General features: G+C 45.2%; 1 protein-coding gene across 1 annotated transcript in view; it reads left to right on the top strand.

Moving 5' to 3' along the window:
• The window catches only part of XRN2 (5'-3' exoribonuclease 2), a 283,450-nt gene that overhangs the window by 38,120 nt on the left and 227,660 nt on the right, over nucleotides 1-17,670 (top strand). The window contains exons 5-6 of the mRNA XM_029593758.1: nucleotides 14,204-14,262; nucleotides 14,351-14,440. Coding sequence (XP_029449618.1) covers nucleotides 14,204-14,262; nucleotides 14,351-14,440 — 149 coding nt within the window. The remainder of the gene's footprint in view (nucleotides 1-14,203; nucleotides 14,263-14,350; nucleotides 14,441-17,670) is intronic.

Below are 17,670 nucleotides of genomic sequence, written 5' to 3'. Positions count from 1 at the left end.
CTTGTCATGTAACTGATGCAGTCGCATTCCTTACAGTGCCCTGTCTCACTGCCATTTGCTGTAAACACATAGCTGGAGAGGGACGGTAGAAAGAAGCACTGTTTTTACCTATACGTCAGCTGTCACCGTAGAGGCTGTCTTCAAATTGTTCAAACAGGCCAGATTGCCTAAGTATAAAGGAATCATGTGCAGCTTCCAGGTACCTGGTGATCACATCAAGGATGCACAGTCGAGCGTCACAGATCACTTGCATATTGATGGAGTGGAAGAGCTTTCTGTTGCGTTAGATCTCCTCCCTGCATGGGGTAGGATGATGGTATGTGAGTGCAGTTAATAGCTCCTAGAACATTTGGAAAGTTTGCTATGGCATGAAACCTCTCTTCAAGTACAGCAAGTCCTGACTTTCACGGGGGAATCTTATGTAATGATTAATTCGGCTATGGACAGCTATTATGACCTGGTTCAGATAGTGTAAATAATGTTTTGGACATTCCTCTGATGATCCCGACTGTTTAGAATGAGCCAGATGCCATAAAATGCAAGGTGCACAATAGCTTGGTGAGGACTGGGATAGTGTGGGTCCTTTCTGTGACTAGATCCAGCTCCCTCCTGAGTTCTTGATTTAATTCCATGATAGCCTGTGAACTCAGGCGATACACATAAACACACGGTCCTGCGGTTTCCCCAACAATGTGGTGCAGGGATGAAAAATGAGTGACCTGTATCGCCTGCATGGCAAGCCGTGACGTGGGCCATTGCGCTCCACTGGCGAGGCTTGCAGCTCTGGCTCCAGTACGGGTACTTCCCTAGGAAGTGTTTGAACCTCCCTTACCTATTGTAGTTATTGTTGAGCAGCCTGAAGCAGCCAGTATCTCACTACTAGTACACTTTCCCATAACATTGTAGCTTTAGGAAGACAGAGCAGGTAACAAAAGATGTTTTTATTGGCCCACCAGGGCTGTGTAGGTGTGTCAGAGAGAAGGCCTCTTTTTGTTGTGTGCGATATTTGCCACTATCTGCAATAACTGCAGCTGCTGTGTGATAAAAACTTTTTTACACTCTACCACAAATCAAAAAGGTGTTATTTCCCACATTAAATCCAGCGTTATGTGATATTTTTCTGCAGCATGCAGTAGAAGTCCCTCATTTGCATACTCATACTTAAATACTAATGTGTGTTGCAATAAGCATCGTATGTATATTGCGCACTAGACCATGTTTAGGGCGTGAAAAGGCCCTAACGCAGCTTGATGCATGACCTAGTTAGATTGTAAGCCCCCTGGTGATAGGGAAATACCTACAGTACCTGAATGTAATCTGATTTGTAGTGTCGAAAAGTGGAATATAAAAAAAAATTATGAAGGATTCTTTCAACCCTCTTCAAGTGTCTCTTGATTCCATCCCTCGTGTTGAAATCATGTTGGTTAATCCACTATAGGCAGTGTTTGCCTAGTTTACTGCCCACCAAACTCCCAATCTGCAGGTTTATCTCCTCCAATTGCGTCTTTGGCTGCTTTAAAAGTTCATCTTTTTCATGCCTGTGTTGATCAGACTCCCTTATCCACATCCGAAGCCTTTTTAAATATTATGTATGGGATGGGCTGAGATCAATTAATTTTGCTACACAAAGATCTAGCCGTACTTTGGGACTGTTATTCATGAATCCAAACCACTTCTTTGATGCTAATCTGAACTGTTATGCCATTCCTTGGTCCGACCATTACTTAATTAATATTCAGCTCTTGCTTTCAAATACCAAACTTCCCTCGAGAACCCCTGATAACCCTCATATTGATAAAGATCAGTTTAGCAAATTATTGGTTCCCTTTTTTTAGCCCAAATTGGTAGATCAGACATTACTGCTGCTGTCTCATTCTGGAATACCACTATTGGTGATATTAGATGAGATTGTTCCAGTTAAATTATTCTCTGTAAATGATTAAAATCTGCTCTATGGTTCATGCTGGACCTGCAGAAAATGAAGCAAGAGCTTGGGTATCTCAAAAATCTCTGGTGTAGAACCCATTCCAGGGAGTCAGATTTGAATTATTATAAGCACCTAGCTTTCTATAAAAACAAGATTGAAGCCAACTTTTCATTCAAAAATTAGAGCTACCAGAAACAATTCAGTAACATTGTTTCATATTGTTAAATCCCTAACTTCCAAGATGCCCTATCAAAGAATTTCATCTGATTTGTTACAATCTCATTGTGAAGCTTTTGCAAACGTTTTCATTGACAAGATTGCTAATGTTTGTAAGAACTTCCTCTGAAGTCTCTCCTTCCTCTGCTATTGATGTTAAATCTGACATTTCATGGAAGCAGTTTATCCCTGCTTCCAGGGATGAGATTGTTCGAGCCGTAGCCAGAATGAACTCTAGTCCTTTGTACCCATGATCAACTTCTTTAGTGAAAGTACTAGTTGAAGATCTCAATGATACTTTAACTGGTTCCCTTTGTGATTCCTTAAAACAAGCTAGTGTTCATCCAATTTAAAAAAAAGCAAAACAAAAACAAATGCTGTTTCAAACATTCTAGCTAATTTTCGTCCAATCTCATCCTTACATTTCTGGTCTCTTCTCTCTACATAAATCTGGGTACATTCTCAAAGTTTGGCTATAAATATAGCATTGATTTTCCTCAAATAGGCAGGTATTATTTTACTCTAGTCTAAATCTGTTTACAAAAAACAAAAAAGTCGAGGTAGAGCACTCAGTGATCTCAAGCTCAGTGGTTTCCAACATCTGAGTTAAATTAAACATGGAGGAAGAAATAAGTGTCTTGATCATTAGAAGAAACAAAACGAAAAGAAAATCTTATTAATAGGAGGAATAGGCTCATGAGAAAAGTGTAAGACAGTCCAATAGATATTTTATAGAAGGTAAGAGTAATTCTCCCATAATTTTTGGAAAATTCAGCACACAAAGGTTAAGACATTTTGAAACATTTTCCAAAATTTCAGTTCTGTGAGACAAAGCTCACCCCTAAATCAACGAAGACTTAGATAAATGAGAATCATGCTTGGAAACTTGTGGCTTTAACGTTGAGATGAAATAGCCTAGCTTGAGTGAAGAAGCAATCAATACTTGGCCAAGCTTTGACAGTAGTTCCAATAATGAATCGAGCATTATGGCCTCTGGCTTACCCAACAACTATGGGATCTCATCTGATGACTGACCCCCTCTGCTTCAACACATGAGCCTGGGTCCTCCGACACTGACCCAGGGACTATAGCAACAGTAAATACCTGGTGAAGAACTTCCACCATCTGAGGGGGCACATCAGACACATTAGATGTCAACCTTCCTGAGTCTCCACCAATGGATTTGCTGAGACAGAGCCATCATCCTTCACCTCATTGACATCAGGGATCGGTCTTGCCTCAAAGCCAGTGGCATATCGTGATGACAGGGACTGAGGGAAACCTTGACCCCAGGCAAGACTACCACTCCTCTATTGGAACTCGCAGTGAGGACATTTCCACCCATCAAAGACAGAGCCAGGGACGCAATGGATGAAATAAGCGGCTAGCCGACAGGGTGAGAATACTCAATGGGGAAAGTCCTCACTTTTCCCTTGTGTTTTGACAGCGTAATTCAAAAAGGAAACAAAAGATCAGAAACAATTGCTACGAGGGTAAGTCAGTAAGTAAGTCACAAACATACATGGGATTAATATTCATGAAATTTTTTAAATGCAAAAGATGAATTATTTACTGTGAAATATACAGAATATAGTCAGTTTTTCTGGAAAAACCAACTACTTTTCAACGTAATCGCCGCGAACATTTATACATTTGTCCCAGCGTTTGAAAAGTCCATCAAAACCTTCTGCGTAAAAGTCTTTTGGCTGGCATCATAACCAGCGCTTCATCTCTTGTTCCATTTCTTCATCGCTGGTGAAATGTTTACCACCGAGATGGCTTTTCAGTTTGCCAAAGAAGTGAAAATCGCTGGGTGCCAAATCCGGACTGTATGGTAGATGTTCAAGAACTTCCCAGTGCAGATTCGCAATTGTCTGACGAGTCTCATTCGAAGTATGTGGTCTGGCAATATCGTGAAGAATCAGCACTCCTCTTTTTTCCAGATCTGGACATTTTCTACGAATAGCTCCTTTAAGCTTTAATAGAGTAGCACAGTAGGAAGCCGAATTAACAGGTTCACCATGCTTCTGAAAACTGGTTAAGAGTATCCCATCTCTGTCCCAAAACACAGTCAACATCACCTTTCCTGCAGAAGGCACAAGCTTGAACTTTCTCAGTGTCTGTGATAGTGGATGCTTCCACTGCATGGAATCGCGTTTTGCTTCTGGTTGATAGTGGTGCACCCACGACTCATCACCAGTAACAATACATGCCATTATTGATTCACCTTCGTTTGCATAACGGCAGAGATTTTCCAAACAGACACCCATCTGGTTGTTCTTTTTGTCTTCGGGCAACTGTTTGGGAACCCATCTTGCACAGACTTTGCGAAAGTTCAATGCATCGTGCACTAAAGAATATGCTAATCTGTGAGAACACCCAGTTTCTTTGGCAACTTCGTCAATTGTTACCCTCCGGTTAGCGCGAACCATCTCTTCAACCTGCTTCACCGTTGCCTCTGTCGCAATTTCTACAGGACGACCAGGTCTGGTTTCGTCGTTCACGTTGGCACATCCTTGTGCAAATTTATCGGTCCAGTTATAAATTGCTTTACGCGAGAGACATTTCTCTCCATATACTGGATACATTTCTTTATGAAAGTTTTTTGCCACTAAGCCCATAAAAATCGGACAACAGCATGTTGTTCTTCGACCGTGCAATCTGTCAACACAGCAGCCATTTTCCTTGTGTACACAGCCCCTGCGCATGCACAGTTTAAATAACTATTTATGTACATAAGCACTTCTAAGGTGCTGCCATCTATGGAATATGACATTACAGATATGTTTTGTTACCTTAGTAGAGAGATTTGTGACTTACTTACTGACTTACCCTCGTAATAACATCCTCCTTCAGATAGCCATCTTCGTTCTCCCCTGCAGTGTACATATTTTTAATAAACTAAACTTTTCTTCCTGCTAGACCAGGCCTCACACATGGGATTTCTCCTCCTTTCAGTTGAAAGAGACAAAGGGCACACACCTTCCACGACCTCATTCTGGACTATAAAGGAGGTGTGGCCCTAGGTAATTACCTGTAGTCATTGTTTCTTGCAACTGCGGACACACGAGGACTGGTTATTCAAACTCTTGGACCCCGGTCTGATAGTCCTTTTTGCTTCTGCATCAGCAGTCTCTTTAGATTGATTTTCCCATTGGAAACCTATCTTCCAGGAATTCCCTGGTCGATTTCCCATGTGGGTGATCCTGTATCCTTAGGGGTCTGTGGCTTCCCAGGGAAGGGGTTACCTGGTCCTCTTAGATGAACCATAAATGCGTATTTTTATTTTTTTTGAGTACTTGGAAGAGGTTCCTCAAAGCTTCTTGCTTTCTCTTTTTCCCTCTGTTTAGCTACTCCACCCTCCACCAGCTACCTTGTGTGGACAAGAAAATAAAAAAAAAAATAAAAAAAAACAAAAAGGGCCAGGCGACTTGCAGGGCATATGAACCACACAGGCTCTGGGTTGTTAAGTAGTCAAGCAGTATAAAGAGAAAAGGAATCTGAGCTAGCCCATAGCATTTTTACTCCCAGTGGTCAGGCTGGGACCGAAGCAAAAGTGGCTCATTTAAAAAAAAAAAGGGGGGGTGGGGGGTGTGCTGGGAACCTGATGCTGTCAGTGACACGAGTGTCGCAAAGAGTTAGTATAGCATGACATAGGCAGCAGGACAGGCACCGCCACAGGAGTTGCAAATACCGCCTTGGGGGGAGTATAGAGTAGGACCATGGCAGATAGCAGTCCTGACACCATACACCGAGGCAGGAGTTGCGACTTCTGTGAGGCAAAACAGGTCCCCATTGCGGCAGAATCCTTCTGTCCTATTTGTGGAGGCGGCCTGGACCCAAGGTTTGCAGGAGGAGGAAGACACCATGCAAACTGCCCCCCCCCCCCCCCCCAGCTAGGGAAAAAAATCAATCCACGATTTATTGATTGAACCAGCCCAGCCTGTATAAGGAGAGGGAAGCTCCTTGACTTTTGCTGGGCAGGCTTCTTTAGCCCCTACCTCAGATACTATGGCAGGGGGGAGCTCAGGTTTAAAAACTTCCAATATTGGAGGGCCAACCCCTCTGGAATTGCAGTCTGGACCGGGCAGGGAGTTTTTTTCCACCAGAATTTCTAGTGTTGATGCACCAGGCATTTTGTGTTGCAAAAATCAGGGGAACTTTCTCTGTCTTGGGCTCTAGGATATAGCCACCCCATAAAAGGACCTGTACTCAAGCGAGGTTCCCTAGCCCCCTTCCCTCTTTTTGCATACCTGCTGAAGAATCTGGGGAAGGTTCCTGGTCTGGGGATGATATGGACCACAATATTTCTGGGGGCTCCCAGGAGGAAGGTGAATGCTCCTCAGAAGATGAAGAATTGACAATAGTTCGACTCGTAGGAAAGAGGAACTTTCAGCTCTTATCTTGAATGTTTTATCTGCTATAAGGATAGCATTTTCCAGCCCAAAAGACACAGGAAAAGGAGACGCCAAACTTCAGGAAATAAGGGGGCCTCCAAAGGTATTCCCTTTACACAGTGCATTAAGGTGTATGGCTTTGACAGAATGGGATAACCTATAAAGGGGTGGGGGCTCAAAGGGGTCAGGACTACAAGTAAAAGATACCCTCTACACCTGAAGGAGAGAAATGATCTCCTTAGAATACCTGGGGTCTACACTTTGGTCTTAGCAGTAAAACGCAAAACAGTCCCCATAGATAGAAGAACAGCCTTACAGAATCCTCAAGATAGAACAGAGTCTATTTTAAAACAGGCCTTTTCTACAAACTCCATGATGTTACAAGCATCCAGTTGTGGAGGTTACTTGGCCCGAGTAGTCTTATGCTGCATCTAGCAGCTCCCAGAGAGCACCGAAACAGCACAGCTAAAGTCCAGCATAAAATTCCTAGCGGATGCCATGTATGAATTGATAGGATCTCTTCCCAGGCATTGGCTTCTAGAGTGACAGCCAGTATGGCTTCTATGGATGTGTAACTAGGCAGTGGATTCTGCATCCAAAATATGCCTTTATAAATTACCCTTTCCTAGCGTGTAGCCAGATGGACTCAGGACCAATGGGACCAATCTGATAGCAGATGGGAGACTGAGTCAGGTTTCAAAGCGGACTACAGCCTACATATACCCGTGCAGGAAGCTCAGCTCTTCAGTATTTCTCCATCTCCTAAGCAGATAGGGACACTACACACACTAGAATAGTGTTAGCAATTTTAAATCAAAGAAGAAAGAAAACTTACCTCTAGAAGACGAGCCCCGCTCTTCTGCGGTGATACCTAAGGGTCCCTCCCCCAATCGAGAATTCCTGAGTTGATTTCCGAGATCCCTCAGAGGCAAGCCTCGGTCTGGTAGCCGGCTCCCGGCATGGACTTGGCCCCCAGGGTGGCTGAGAGGCAGTGGGTGCAGAATTGAGCACGGCGGTGAAGGTAACTCCCTCTTCCCCCGCAGCCGGAGACCGCCCGGCACAAGACTGGGAAACGCCGAGACCAGGTAAGCTAGAAACCTCTTTTAAGTCTCCGGTCTCAGGCTTGAATAGCCGCACAGATCGTCCCATCCGGCGTCTGTTAAATTGGGTTGAGCAGCCCCATCTGGGCTAGACCTCGATCCGGTGCGAGGGTCCACACGCGTGGAGACGCGGGGGGGGGGGGTGTTGCCATCTTGTCCGCCTGGTTGTCTGCGCCATTTCCCCCCCTTGACCGCCGTATTGTCCGCTCAACTGAGCCATGCGCACAGTGACGCACATAACGGTGCCGGGCGCATAGCGGCCCGCATAAACAGCCCGAGCACACAAATATTACAGTGCGAAGAGGCTCAGGGGGAACCAAAGCAAGGTCCCTCACAGCCAGTAGAGGGATCCGGATCCTCTGATAGTACCCCGGACCTCTGTATCTCCAACTCTGCACCTACACAGGAAGGCACCTCGGGGGCCTCCACTGTAATGCTGCCTGGAATCAACATGGACCCAGGGACTTTTTCCTGGGTGGAATTCTTCAAAGGGCTGCAAACCTTTGTCCAAGCGCACTCAGTACCGGCTGCGACTCAGTCCCAGTCGCCACCAGAAGCGCAAGACCTTGCAAGCACCTCTCTGGCCCATCGAGACATGCCCTTCCTAAGCAAGAGCCTCCCTACCGGGGATACAGACACCTCAGAGGACAAGACTGACTCCCTGGAGGAAGGAGAAATTCTTCCCCCCCCCCCCCCCAAGGGATGGAACCATACCGAACCATGCTGCGATTCTTCTCCAAAGACGAGTTAGCAGCTCTTGTGTCCTAGACCCTGAAGACGCTGGACATTCCAGGCACGGACACCACAGCGGAATCAAAGATAAACCCTATCTTGGTTTCCCTCAGTCAGGCCTCATGCTATTTTCCAATGTTGCAAGCCGTACGGCAACTGATTGACCGGGAATGGAATGCCCCAGAGACCAGCTTCAAAGGAGGACGGGCCCTAGAAGCCCTATATACACACTGGAATTCGCGGCTAAGGAACTCCTGTGGTTCCCAAAGGTGGATGCCATGGTCTGCACAACCTCCAAGCGCACGACCATTCCCGTCGAGGGAGGAGCGGCACTAAAGGATGCCCAGGACAGACGACTGGAATCCATCCTTAAACAGTCCTTTGACGTAGCAGCAATGACTCTTCAGATCGCTTCCTGCTGCGCCCCGGTGGCATGTTCTTGCTTGCTCCTCTCCAGAGACGTAGCCACGCCCGGTGAAACTATGGAACCTGCGGTATCCTTCCTCATGGATGCAACCTCAGACCTAATGCGCACCTCAGCTAGGAACGTCGCCTCCACAGTGGCAGCCAGAAGACATCTTTGGGTCTGAAATTGGTCAGCTGACGCGACATCCAAAGCGAACCTCACGAGGATGTCGTTTAAGGATCTCTCTTGTTCGGAAACGAATTGGAGAAGCTAGCCAACAAATGGGGTGAATCTCCAGTACCCCGGCTACCGGAGGACGGGAACAAAAGAAATCAGCGCTTCTCCCCCTGAAGAACCAAGGGCAGAGGAGTTCAGCGCTTTAGACCGTACAAGAACACACACTACCAAGCATCTCGCCCCGCAGGCAGGGCTCAGTCCTTTCGGAACAGACACAACAAGAGAGGAGCAGGCTCAGGTACAGGCCCAAGCCACACCCCACAATGAGAATCAGCAGACCTATCCACAGGAAGTCATAGGGGGCAGACTTACCCTCTTCTACCAAAGATGGGTCGAGATAACATCGGACTAGTGGGTCCTAGCCATCATTTGAGAGGGATACTATCTGGACTTCCACAACATCCCTCCAGACAAATTTGTGAGGAGGGACCATATCACTCCCACTCCAAGAGGACGGCAGTGGAAACCACACTGGCAAGACTACTCAGCCTAAAAGCGATAACCCCAGTGCCCACGCACCAACAAAATACTGGTCACTATTCCATCTATTTTGTTTCCAAGAAGGAAGGACCTCAAGACCGTCAATTGTTATCTGAGGGTACCACACTTCTGCATGGAAACCCTACGCTCAGTCATAAGGGCAGTGCAGACAGGAGAACTCCTGACCTCACTGGATCTATCCGAAGCCTATCTCCACATCCCGGTCCATCATGACCATCAGCGCTTCCTATGCTTTGTGATACTGGACCATCATTACCAGTTCCGGGCGCTAACCTTCGGACTAGCTACCGCCCCTCAGACCTTCAGAAAAATCATGGTGGTAGTGGCGGCAACACTGAGGAAAGAATGAATCCTCGTACATCCTTACCTGGACGATTAGCTGATCAGGGCAAAATCTCCAGAGGAGAATCACCAGGCGACCACCAGAGTCAAGAATCTGTTGCAGAATCTCGGGTGGGTCATCAACACAGCCAAGAGCTGCCTGCAGCCCTCCTAATCGCTAGAATACCTGGGAGTCCGGTTCAACACCAAGCAGGACTGGCTTTTCCCTTGCCTCCCACTATCTTATTTGGGTCACTGAACACTGATGGCTTTGACACCCGGTCTGCTGTGATTATATTGAAGTTGGCAGCCATCTTGGATTCTCCCATATTTGCAGACCTGAGAGTTAGTGAGCCAACAGGTGCCTGTGCGGCTGGCAGTTTGCCTCCAGTTTTGGTCCTGATTTCAACAGGCTCTTCAATGGAGGGTGTATCCTCTTTGATCCTGGGGTTCTGCGGGGACTTTCCCTGGAATTTTTTCATTTTCTCCACCTGTGAAAAAGCAAGGCAATACCAATACACTACCTACCGAGGAAACAAAACAAACCCGATTGCTATAGATCCCTATACAGACACTATATGCTAGCAGAATCTCTCATCATGATCACACACACAGAGCAGAGACAGACTCTCACCAAATACAGAATAAAGCCACATAAAGTATAAATAGAAATGTGCAGACAAAAACTGAACTGTAAAATGCATCACGCCAGACTCTATACAGTGAAACAATGGAAAAACAAAAATTTCACCATTCCTCATGAAACAAATCAATAAAATCAAGATATATAAATTAATCATAAAATCATACAAATAAAATAATTTCAAAACAGCTGATGAATAGAATATCCAATAATTAAAGACTCATGCAAATTTTGAAAGCTTTACCAAACACCAATAAAATATTTCAAACAGCAGACACATCACATACTACCCAATAATTAAAATGGTAGTTAATCAAGAAAAATAAACTTAAAAAGCCACCTTTACTTACCCTCTCCAACAGTTCTCCTACTCCTTTCCCTTGCAGGCCACACCAGAGAAAGCAATAGCCGCTGAAGCTGTCCTTACGGTCCTCTTCCTTAGGGACCACTATCTCTCTCCACACACACCAGTCATCTCCCTGATCAGTCGCTCTCTCTTACTTACACACATGCCCTCTCTCACAGCCACAGCCACATTCTCCATCTCTCTCGCGCACACACAAGCACCCTCCCTGACTCACATACACATTACACTCTCACAGAAGCAACTTGCGGACTTGCAGCATTTTTCACTTTTACTAAAAGTGAAAGTATTGCTCCCAACTGTTTAAAATAAGAAAACCACATTCCTGTCAGAAGGCGAAATGACACCCTTCCTTCAGGTTCTGTCCTCCTAAGGGACAGCCACCCACACTGTACAGCTTCTCTTGTTTTACGCTTTCAGGCAATAAAGCAAGTGTCTTTCTTCAAACTATCAGTCATATGATTATTCATGTGGGAGATATGGAACAGAAAGACATCCTTAGTCAACTTCCCTTTTAAATGGGAAGATTCCAGTCTTAGTCATTTAAAAATATACATTTTCTAAAGGCAAAAAAAAAAAAAAATCAAAACCGTTTCAGATTGGAACTATTCTAATCTTCGTGCTTAAATTATGTGTCAAAAAACCCCAAACAAACAAATCCCACCTGGCATCAGTATCTTAAATTTGTGATTTTGCTGAGATGAACATTTTAAATACTTTAATTTTTTTTGCTTTAGTATTTGTCTCTACCCACTTTGTTAAATTTTATTTTCCAGAAGAGGGATGCTTAAAATTCAGTAATTTCATCTTTCTCACACACACACACACACACACACACACACACCATTCCTTTCTCACATATACATCACACACACACACACACCATTCCTTTCTCACATATACATCACACACACACACCATTCCTTTCTCACATATACATCACACACACACACACACACCATTCCTTTCTCACATATACATCACACACACACACACACACACACCATTCCTTTCTCACATATACATCACACACACACACACACCATTCCTTTCTCACATATACATCACATACAGAAAGAAGATCGGCGCAGCCGGTCTAGCTGATCACGTGGCTGAAGAAAGGAAGATCGGCGCAGCCAGAGACCAGGCGCTGAGACTTAGGGGGTGCCGCGGCAGGCAGCACGCCCCCCCTGGTTGTCCAGCGGAGGGCCTGGGAGCGATCTGCCGCTCCCGGGGCCTCTGCTGCCACTAACCAAAATGCAATTGGTGGGGTTGGAAGCACGTTTTCGATGCGCTAATACCCCTTACTGGGGTAAAGCTAGCACGTTGAAAATGCGCGTCCAAACACGGGTTAACAGTGCGCTCCACCCGAGCGCACTGTACTGTATCGGCCTGTGTATGTTTTAGATTTTGAGATGTATGACACATTGGAAGAAATGCATAAACAGCCTTGGTATCATAACCATAATAGTCTAGAAATTTAGGCCAATAGCACCGGTAGCCCCTATCACAAGGTAGGGGCTGAAGGCCACCGGCACCATTTTGCGTCGGGAGGGTGGCACTTGGGGGGGGCGGGGGGCGTCGGGAGTGTGGCACTTGGGGGGGGGGGGGGGAGAGACAGGGCGAGTCGGGGGCTGGCAGAATTTTGAAAGGGCACGTTTTGCCCATGTTTTAAGGTCTAGTCTAGTCTAGCAGGAAGAAAAGGAAAGTGAAATTTATTCTTATCTGATATTAATTTTACTTGCAAAAAATAAATATTACAAAAACATTTGTGATTATAGACTAATTGATTATACATGACCTGTTTATAAGCGCACGAGTTACCAATCATTTTCCATGCTTATGGGTGTTATGATGGTCTTTTAAATCACATTGCTGATGTCAGGTAGTAAGTTATACATGAAGACTATTAACAAGGTTTGTTGAATGCCATTTTGTTGTATCACTTATTTGGATGCCAAACAGAAAACTAAACAAGTTCTGGGAATCCAAAACAGATCCGGTTGCTTTGCATGTTATATAATTGTGTTTTGTGTTTTTCCCACCTTTTTTGTACCATCAAGTCTATATTCAAAATTACAAAATATCTACCCGGGTTGATTTTTATGCTTAAAATTATCTGGCATGTTTTAGCTCTTAGCTGCTATGTGTCAGGCCGATACAGTAAAGTTCGCAGGAGAGCGGGCAAGCGCCTAGGCCACTCTCCTGTGCGCGTGATTCACTAAAACAAATTATTCAAATTAGGGCCCGCGGTAAAAAGAGACGCTAGGGACACTAGCACGTCCCTAGCGCCTCTTTTTTTGACAGGAGCGGCGGCTGTCAGCAAGTTTGACAGCTGACGCTCAATTTTGCCGGCGTCGGTTCTCAAACCCGCTGACAGCCATGGGTTTGGAAACCGGACGCCAGCAAAATTGAGTGTCTGGTTTTCAAGCCACGGGCAGACTTTAAATTTTTTATTTATTTTTAATTAATTTTTAACTTTTAAAACCTCCGACTTAATATCGCCATGATATTAAGTCGGAGGGTGTACAGAAAACCAGTTTTTACTGCTTTTCTGTTCACTTTCCCGGTGCCGGCAGAAATTAACGCCTACCTTTGGGTAGGCTCTAATTTCTGAAAGTAAAATGTGCGGCTTGGCTGCACATTTTACTTGCTGAATCGCGGGAATAATTAATAGGGCCATCAACATGCATTTGCATGTTGCGGGTGCTATTAGTTTCGGTGGGGTTGGACGCGCGTTTTCCAGGCGCTAGCTTTACCCCTTACTGAATAAGGGGTAAAGCTAGCGCATCGAAAACGCGCATCCAAACGCGGGTTAACAATGCGCTCCACAGGAGTGCACTGTACTGTATCGGCCTGTGTATGTGTTAGATTTTGAGATGTATGACACATTGAAAGAATTTGCATAAACAGCCTTGGTATCATAAAACATGATAGTCTAGAAATTTAGGCCAAAACAATTTGAGGGGTATTTTTTGATGGCCAATATCACTTTGTTATATGACGTGATATCCTGAACAGTATGAGTTGCAGAAATGAACTGATGCTTGTTTGGGCCTTACGTTAGTGATTCCTGTTTAAATAAGTTTCCTGTTAGTTAAAAAATATAAGGCAGAGTCAGTATTTGAACTATATTAACCTGCACCTACCAGGAAAGGGAAACAGTAACTTGGAAAGTGATTTTAACTGTTTTGTTGACTGTAGCAATCTGTCTTTCTTGTATCCTCTGTAAAATGACACATTAACTGTTCTCATGTCTCTGATTTGTCTTTGAATTGTATTTTATAAAATATAGCATTTACTTCAGCTAAACTGTTCCTTATGGGGAGAAATGTTTCTAATCCTTTTTTTCTCTTTAGGTGGATATCTTCCTGAAGAGGAAGTAAAAGAAAGATTTGACAGTAACTGTATTACACCAGTAAGTAGGGTTGCACTTCATAGCATATTGCAGTGCACTGGTCCCGCTTTAAGTATTGTTCTAATCTATGTTATCCTTATCATTGTAGGGGACTGAGTTCATGGACAATCTTGCTAAATGTCTTCGCTATTACATTGCTGATCGGTTGAACAATGATCCTGGATGGAAAAATTTGGCAGTAAGTTTTACGCTTTTATACTTGAGAAAGTTTAGGGTGAAAAAATATATAGTCTGGGTTGTATCTTCTACCTTCTGTTGACAAAAGGTATAGGAGTCATCTCTGAAGAAACTGTTTTTTGCTTTTGGCATTAAGGTCATGTGCAGTGAATAGAGAGGGCCACATTATAGAAACTCAGCTTTCTGGGGATCATTTGAAAAACATTTTTTATTTTTTGTAAAGAATGCATAATCTTAAACTAGAGTCCTATTTCTGCAGTTCTTATGAGTAGTGCAGGGTATCAATACTGGGGCTGCCTATTCCAAGGAACATAAGAGAGTGCACAAAATACTGATTCCATGTAGTCCTGCTACACCAGTCTAGCCTATGACATGTGGGTTAATTCCCCCTACCAGCAGATGGAGACAGACAGTACTATTTTTCTCTATGACATCACAGCTATTACTTAAAGGTGGTGCTCAGCAACAAGAAGCCAGTATTTTCTGCCTCCCACAGATGGTTGTACTGGGTTGGTGCAGCAGCTCGGTGTTGGATCCATGATCAGACCCTGGTGTCAGGCCACTGGTTTCGGCCTGCATTGTGAGCCCATCACCCTATTCCCAGCCCCTTGTAGGGTTGGCTTGTTGAGCTGGCCAGGGGAGCAGATTAAAAAAAGAAGAAAAAGGGAAACAAGTTTTTGTTTTTCCCCTTTTTTCCCACTGAGAGGAAGTTTGACTGCTTTCCTGGTTACCCCCTTCCTTTTGTTTTCTGCAGTCTCTGATTAAAGTGGGTTTAAAAAAAGGAACAATAGAGATGCACAGAAATGCTTGCACGCAGAAGAACACTATTTGGTCTGTGGAGATAGTCTGGGGGTGAGTAGCGGTGAGTGTTCTGCGGCCTTGGAAGAAGCGAATGTGCTTAGTGCATGGTTTTGACAGCACAGACGCAAAGGGAAGGGATGGACAGGCCCGCATATGGCGCTGTGAGGCCTGCAGTATACTTTGGGCTGCCACAGAAAAGGGGCCAATGTATTTATTTGGTTTGTATTCATTCTGGAGAGAAGCCGGGCTACTGCTCCATGGCAGGGCTGGCTTTTCCCTTGCCTCCCACTATCTTATTTGGGTCACTGAACACTGATGGCTTTGACACCCGGTCTGCTGTGATTATATTGAAGTTGGCAGCCATCTTGGATTCTCCCATATTTGCAGACCTGAGAGTTAGTGAGCCAACAGGTGCCTGTGCGGCTGGCAGTTTGCCTCCAGTTTTGGTCCTGATTTCAACAGGCTCTTCAATGGAGGGTGTATCCTCTTTGATCCTGGGGTTCTGCGGGGACTTTCCCTGTAATTTTTTCATTTTCTCCACCTGGCCTTTTGTTTGTTGCCAATAGGTCTTCTGTCGGCCACTCCCCTCAGTTGCTGCCAAAAGGCCACGAAAAACCACTGAAGTGCCAGGGCCCTCATGGGAGGACCCTGGAGACACAAAGGAACCAGAGGATGCTGATAGCTCGGCATCTTGGAGGAAGAGGAGGCCACCTCAGGGCCAGTGGATGACTGTCATTCGCCTGTTTCACAAGGATATGAGAGGTTTCCTTGTAGAGGAGGTGATTTATTTTCTCCATTTGGAGGAGTCATAGCCTAGGGCGCTCCGGTATGAGATACAATCGTCAAAGGAAAACAAAATACCACTACCACTTTTCCACTCCTCTCGGAGGTGGATGAGATGATGATGGCGGAGTGGTAGTCCCCAGAGTCGGGCCTGTGGGGAGTCAAACTCCTGCAGCTGTTGTGGCTGCACAATTGGGTGGTAGATTCTTGGTCCAAATCCCCCTTGGGAAAGTTGTCTTTTAAGAGCAGGCTGCTGTTCGGTGAGGATCTGGACCAGTTGGTAAAGAACATCAGAAACCCTAAGCCCCAGTGCCTACCGGAATATAAGAGCTACTGAGGTTAGTGGCAGTTCTGCTCTCCAGGTGTTACCAACCAGATAGACAATTTTTTGGTAGTACCTCTGTGACCACCTCAGATCACAAAGGTTGAGGTCAGTCTTTTCATGGAATCAGAAACCAGAGGACTGATGCCAGTCTTTCCTCAGGAGCCGGCAGGGTTTTCTCATGAGGTTCAGTAAGTTCATTCACACTTGACTCCTGTGGGGGGGCAGCCTGCAGGAGTTCTACAGGGAGTGGACCCACATAACAAACGTTCAGTGGGTCCTGGAGATTGCTTCAGTTACATGTTGGATCTGCATCAGCCCATTCAAGATGCCTTTACGGTTATCTCCCTGCTTGCTCCGGCCAAGCAGCGGGCGGTTTGTGAGACCTTGTGGAAGCTGTAGCTCTTACGAGCAGTGGTGCTGGTGCCTCTGTCAGAGTAGGACCAAGTTTGTGATTCCATCTATTTCATATTGTCAAAGAAAGACTGTTCCTTTCGCCTTATCCTGGATCTCAAAAGAGTGAACCATAGTCCATGTTCCACATTTTCGCATGGAAACTCCACGATCAGTTCTCACAGCATTTTGCCAGCAGGAATTTTTGTGATCCCTGGTTCTCCCAGGACAAGCAGAATGGTAATCCTCACATGTGGATGATGTCACTGGACGGAACCTTATCACGGAAAACATTTCTGTCAAAGTTTCTAGAACTTTTGACTGGCACACTGAGCATGCCCAGGATGCCATAATCCCTTGTAGCCACAGGGGTCTCCCTTCAGTCTCTTTTTTTCCACACTGCAGTTTGCCTCGCAGTTAGGAGCTCTGTGAGAATTTTCTCACACAATTTTCTTCACGGAAAAAACTTGAAGATTATTTCATTAAAAAGTTCTCATAAGGGTCTCCCATCGCGATATTGTTTTTCATCGCTCAGTGAGTAAAATTCACTGTCCTTGGTCAGTTCCTGCCCCTACCTTTTTTGTTGTCCGCAGGCCATTGGTTTTTGGGCCTCAACCTTGCCATCATGGCAACAGGTTTCCGAAAATGTCCGGAATGCCCCCGTACCATGTCGATTACTGACCCACATGATGCTGTGTGCTGTGCCTTGGCTCATCACACGACATTTCTCACTGCCCAAGTTGTGCCCAGATTACTCTGAAGGGTAGGCGTGCTTGCCTAGACAAGATGGAGACCCTGTTTAAAATGAAGCTGACTCCATCGACGTCCATCCAATCGTCACCGGCAGGAGCATTGAAGAAATTAGTCATCAAACCTCGCTGGAATCACCAGGGCAGCGGTGACCGTCCATCACTGACTCCATCTAAGGCATC

This window comes from Rhinatrema bivittatum, chromosome 3 (assembly GCF_901001135.1).
Source record: "Rhinatrema bivittatum chromosome 3, aRhiBiv1.1, whole genome shotgun sequence".
Lineage (NCBI taxonomy): Eukaryota > Metazoa > Chordata > Amphibia > Gymnophiona > Rhinatrematidae > Rhinatrema > Rhinatrema bivittatum.
The sequence above is the reverse complement of the archived record's forward strand: the minus strand, read 5'-3'. Positions and strand labels throughout refer to the sequence as shown.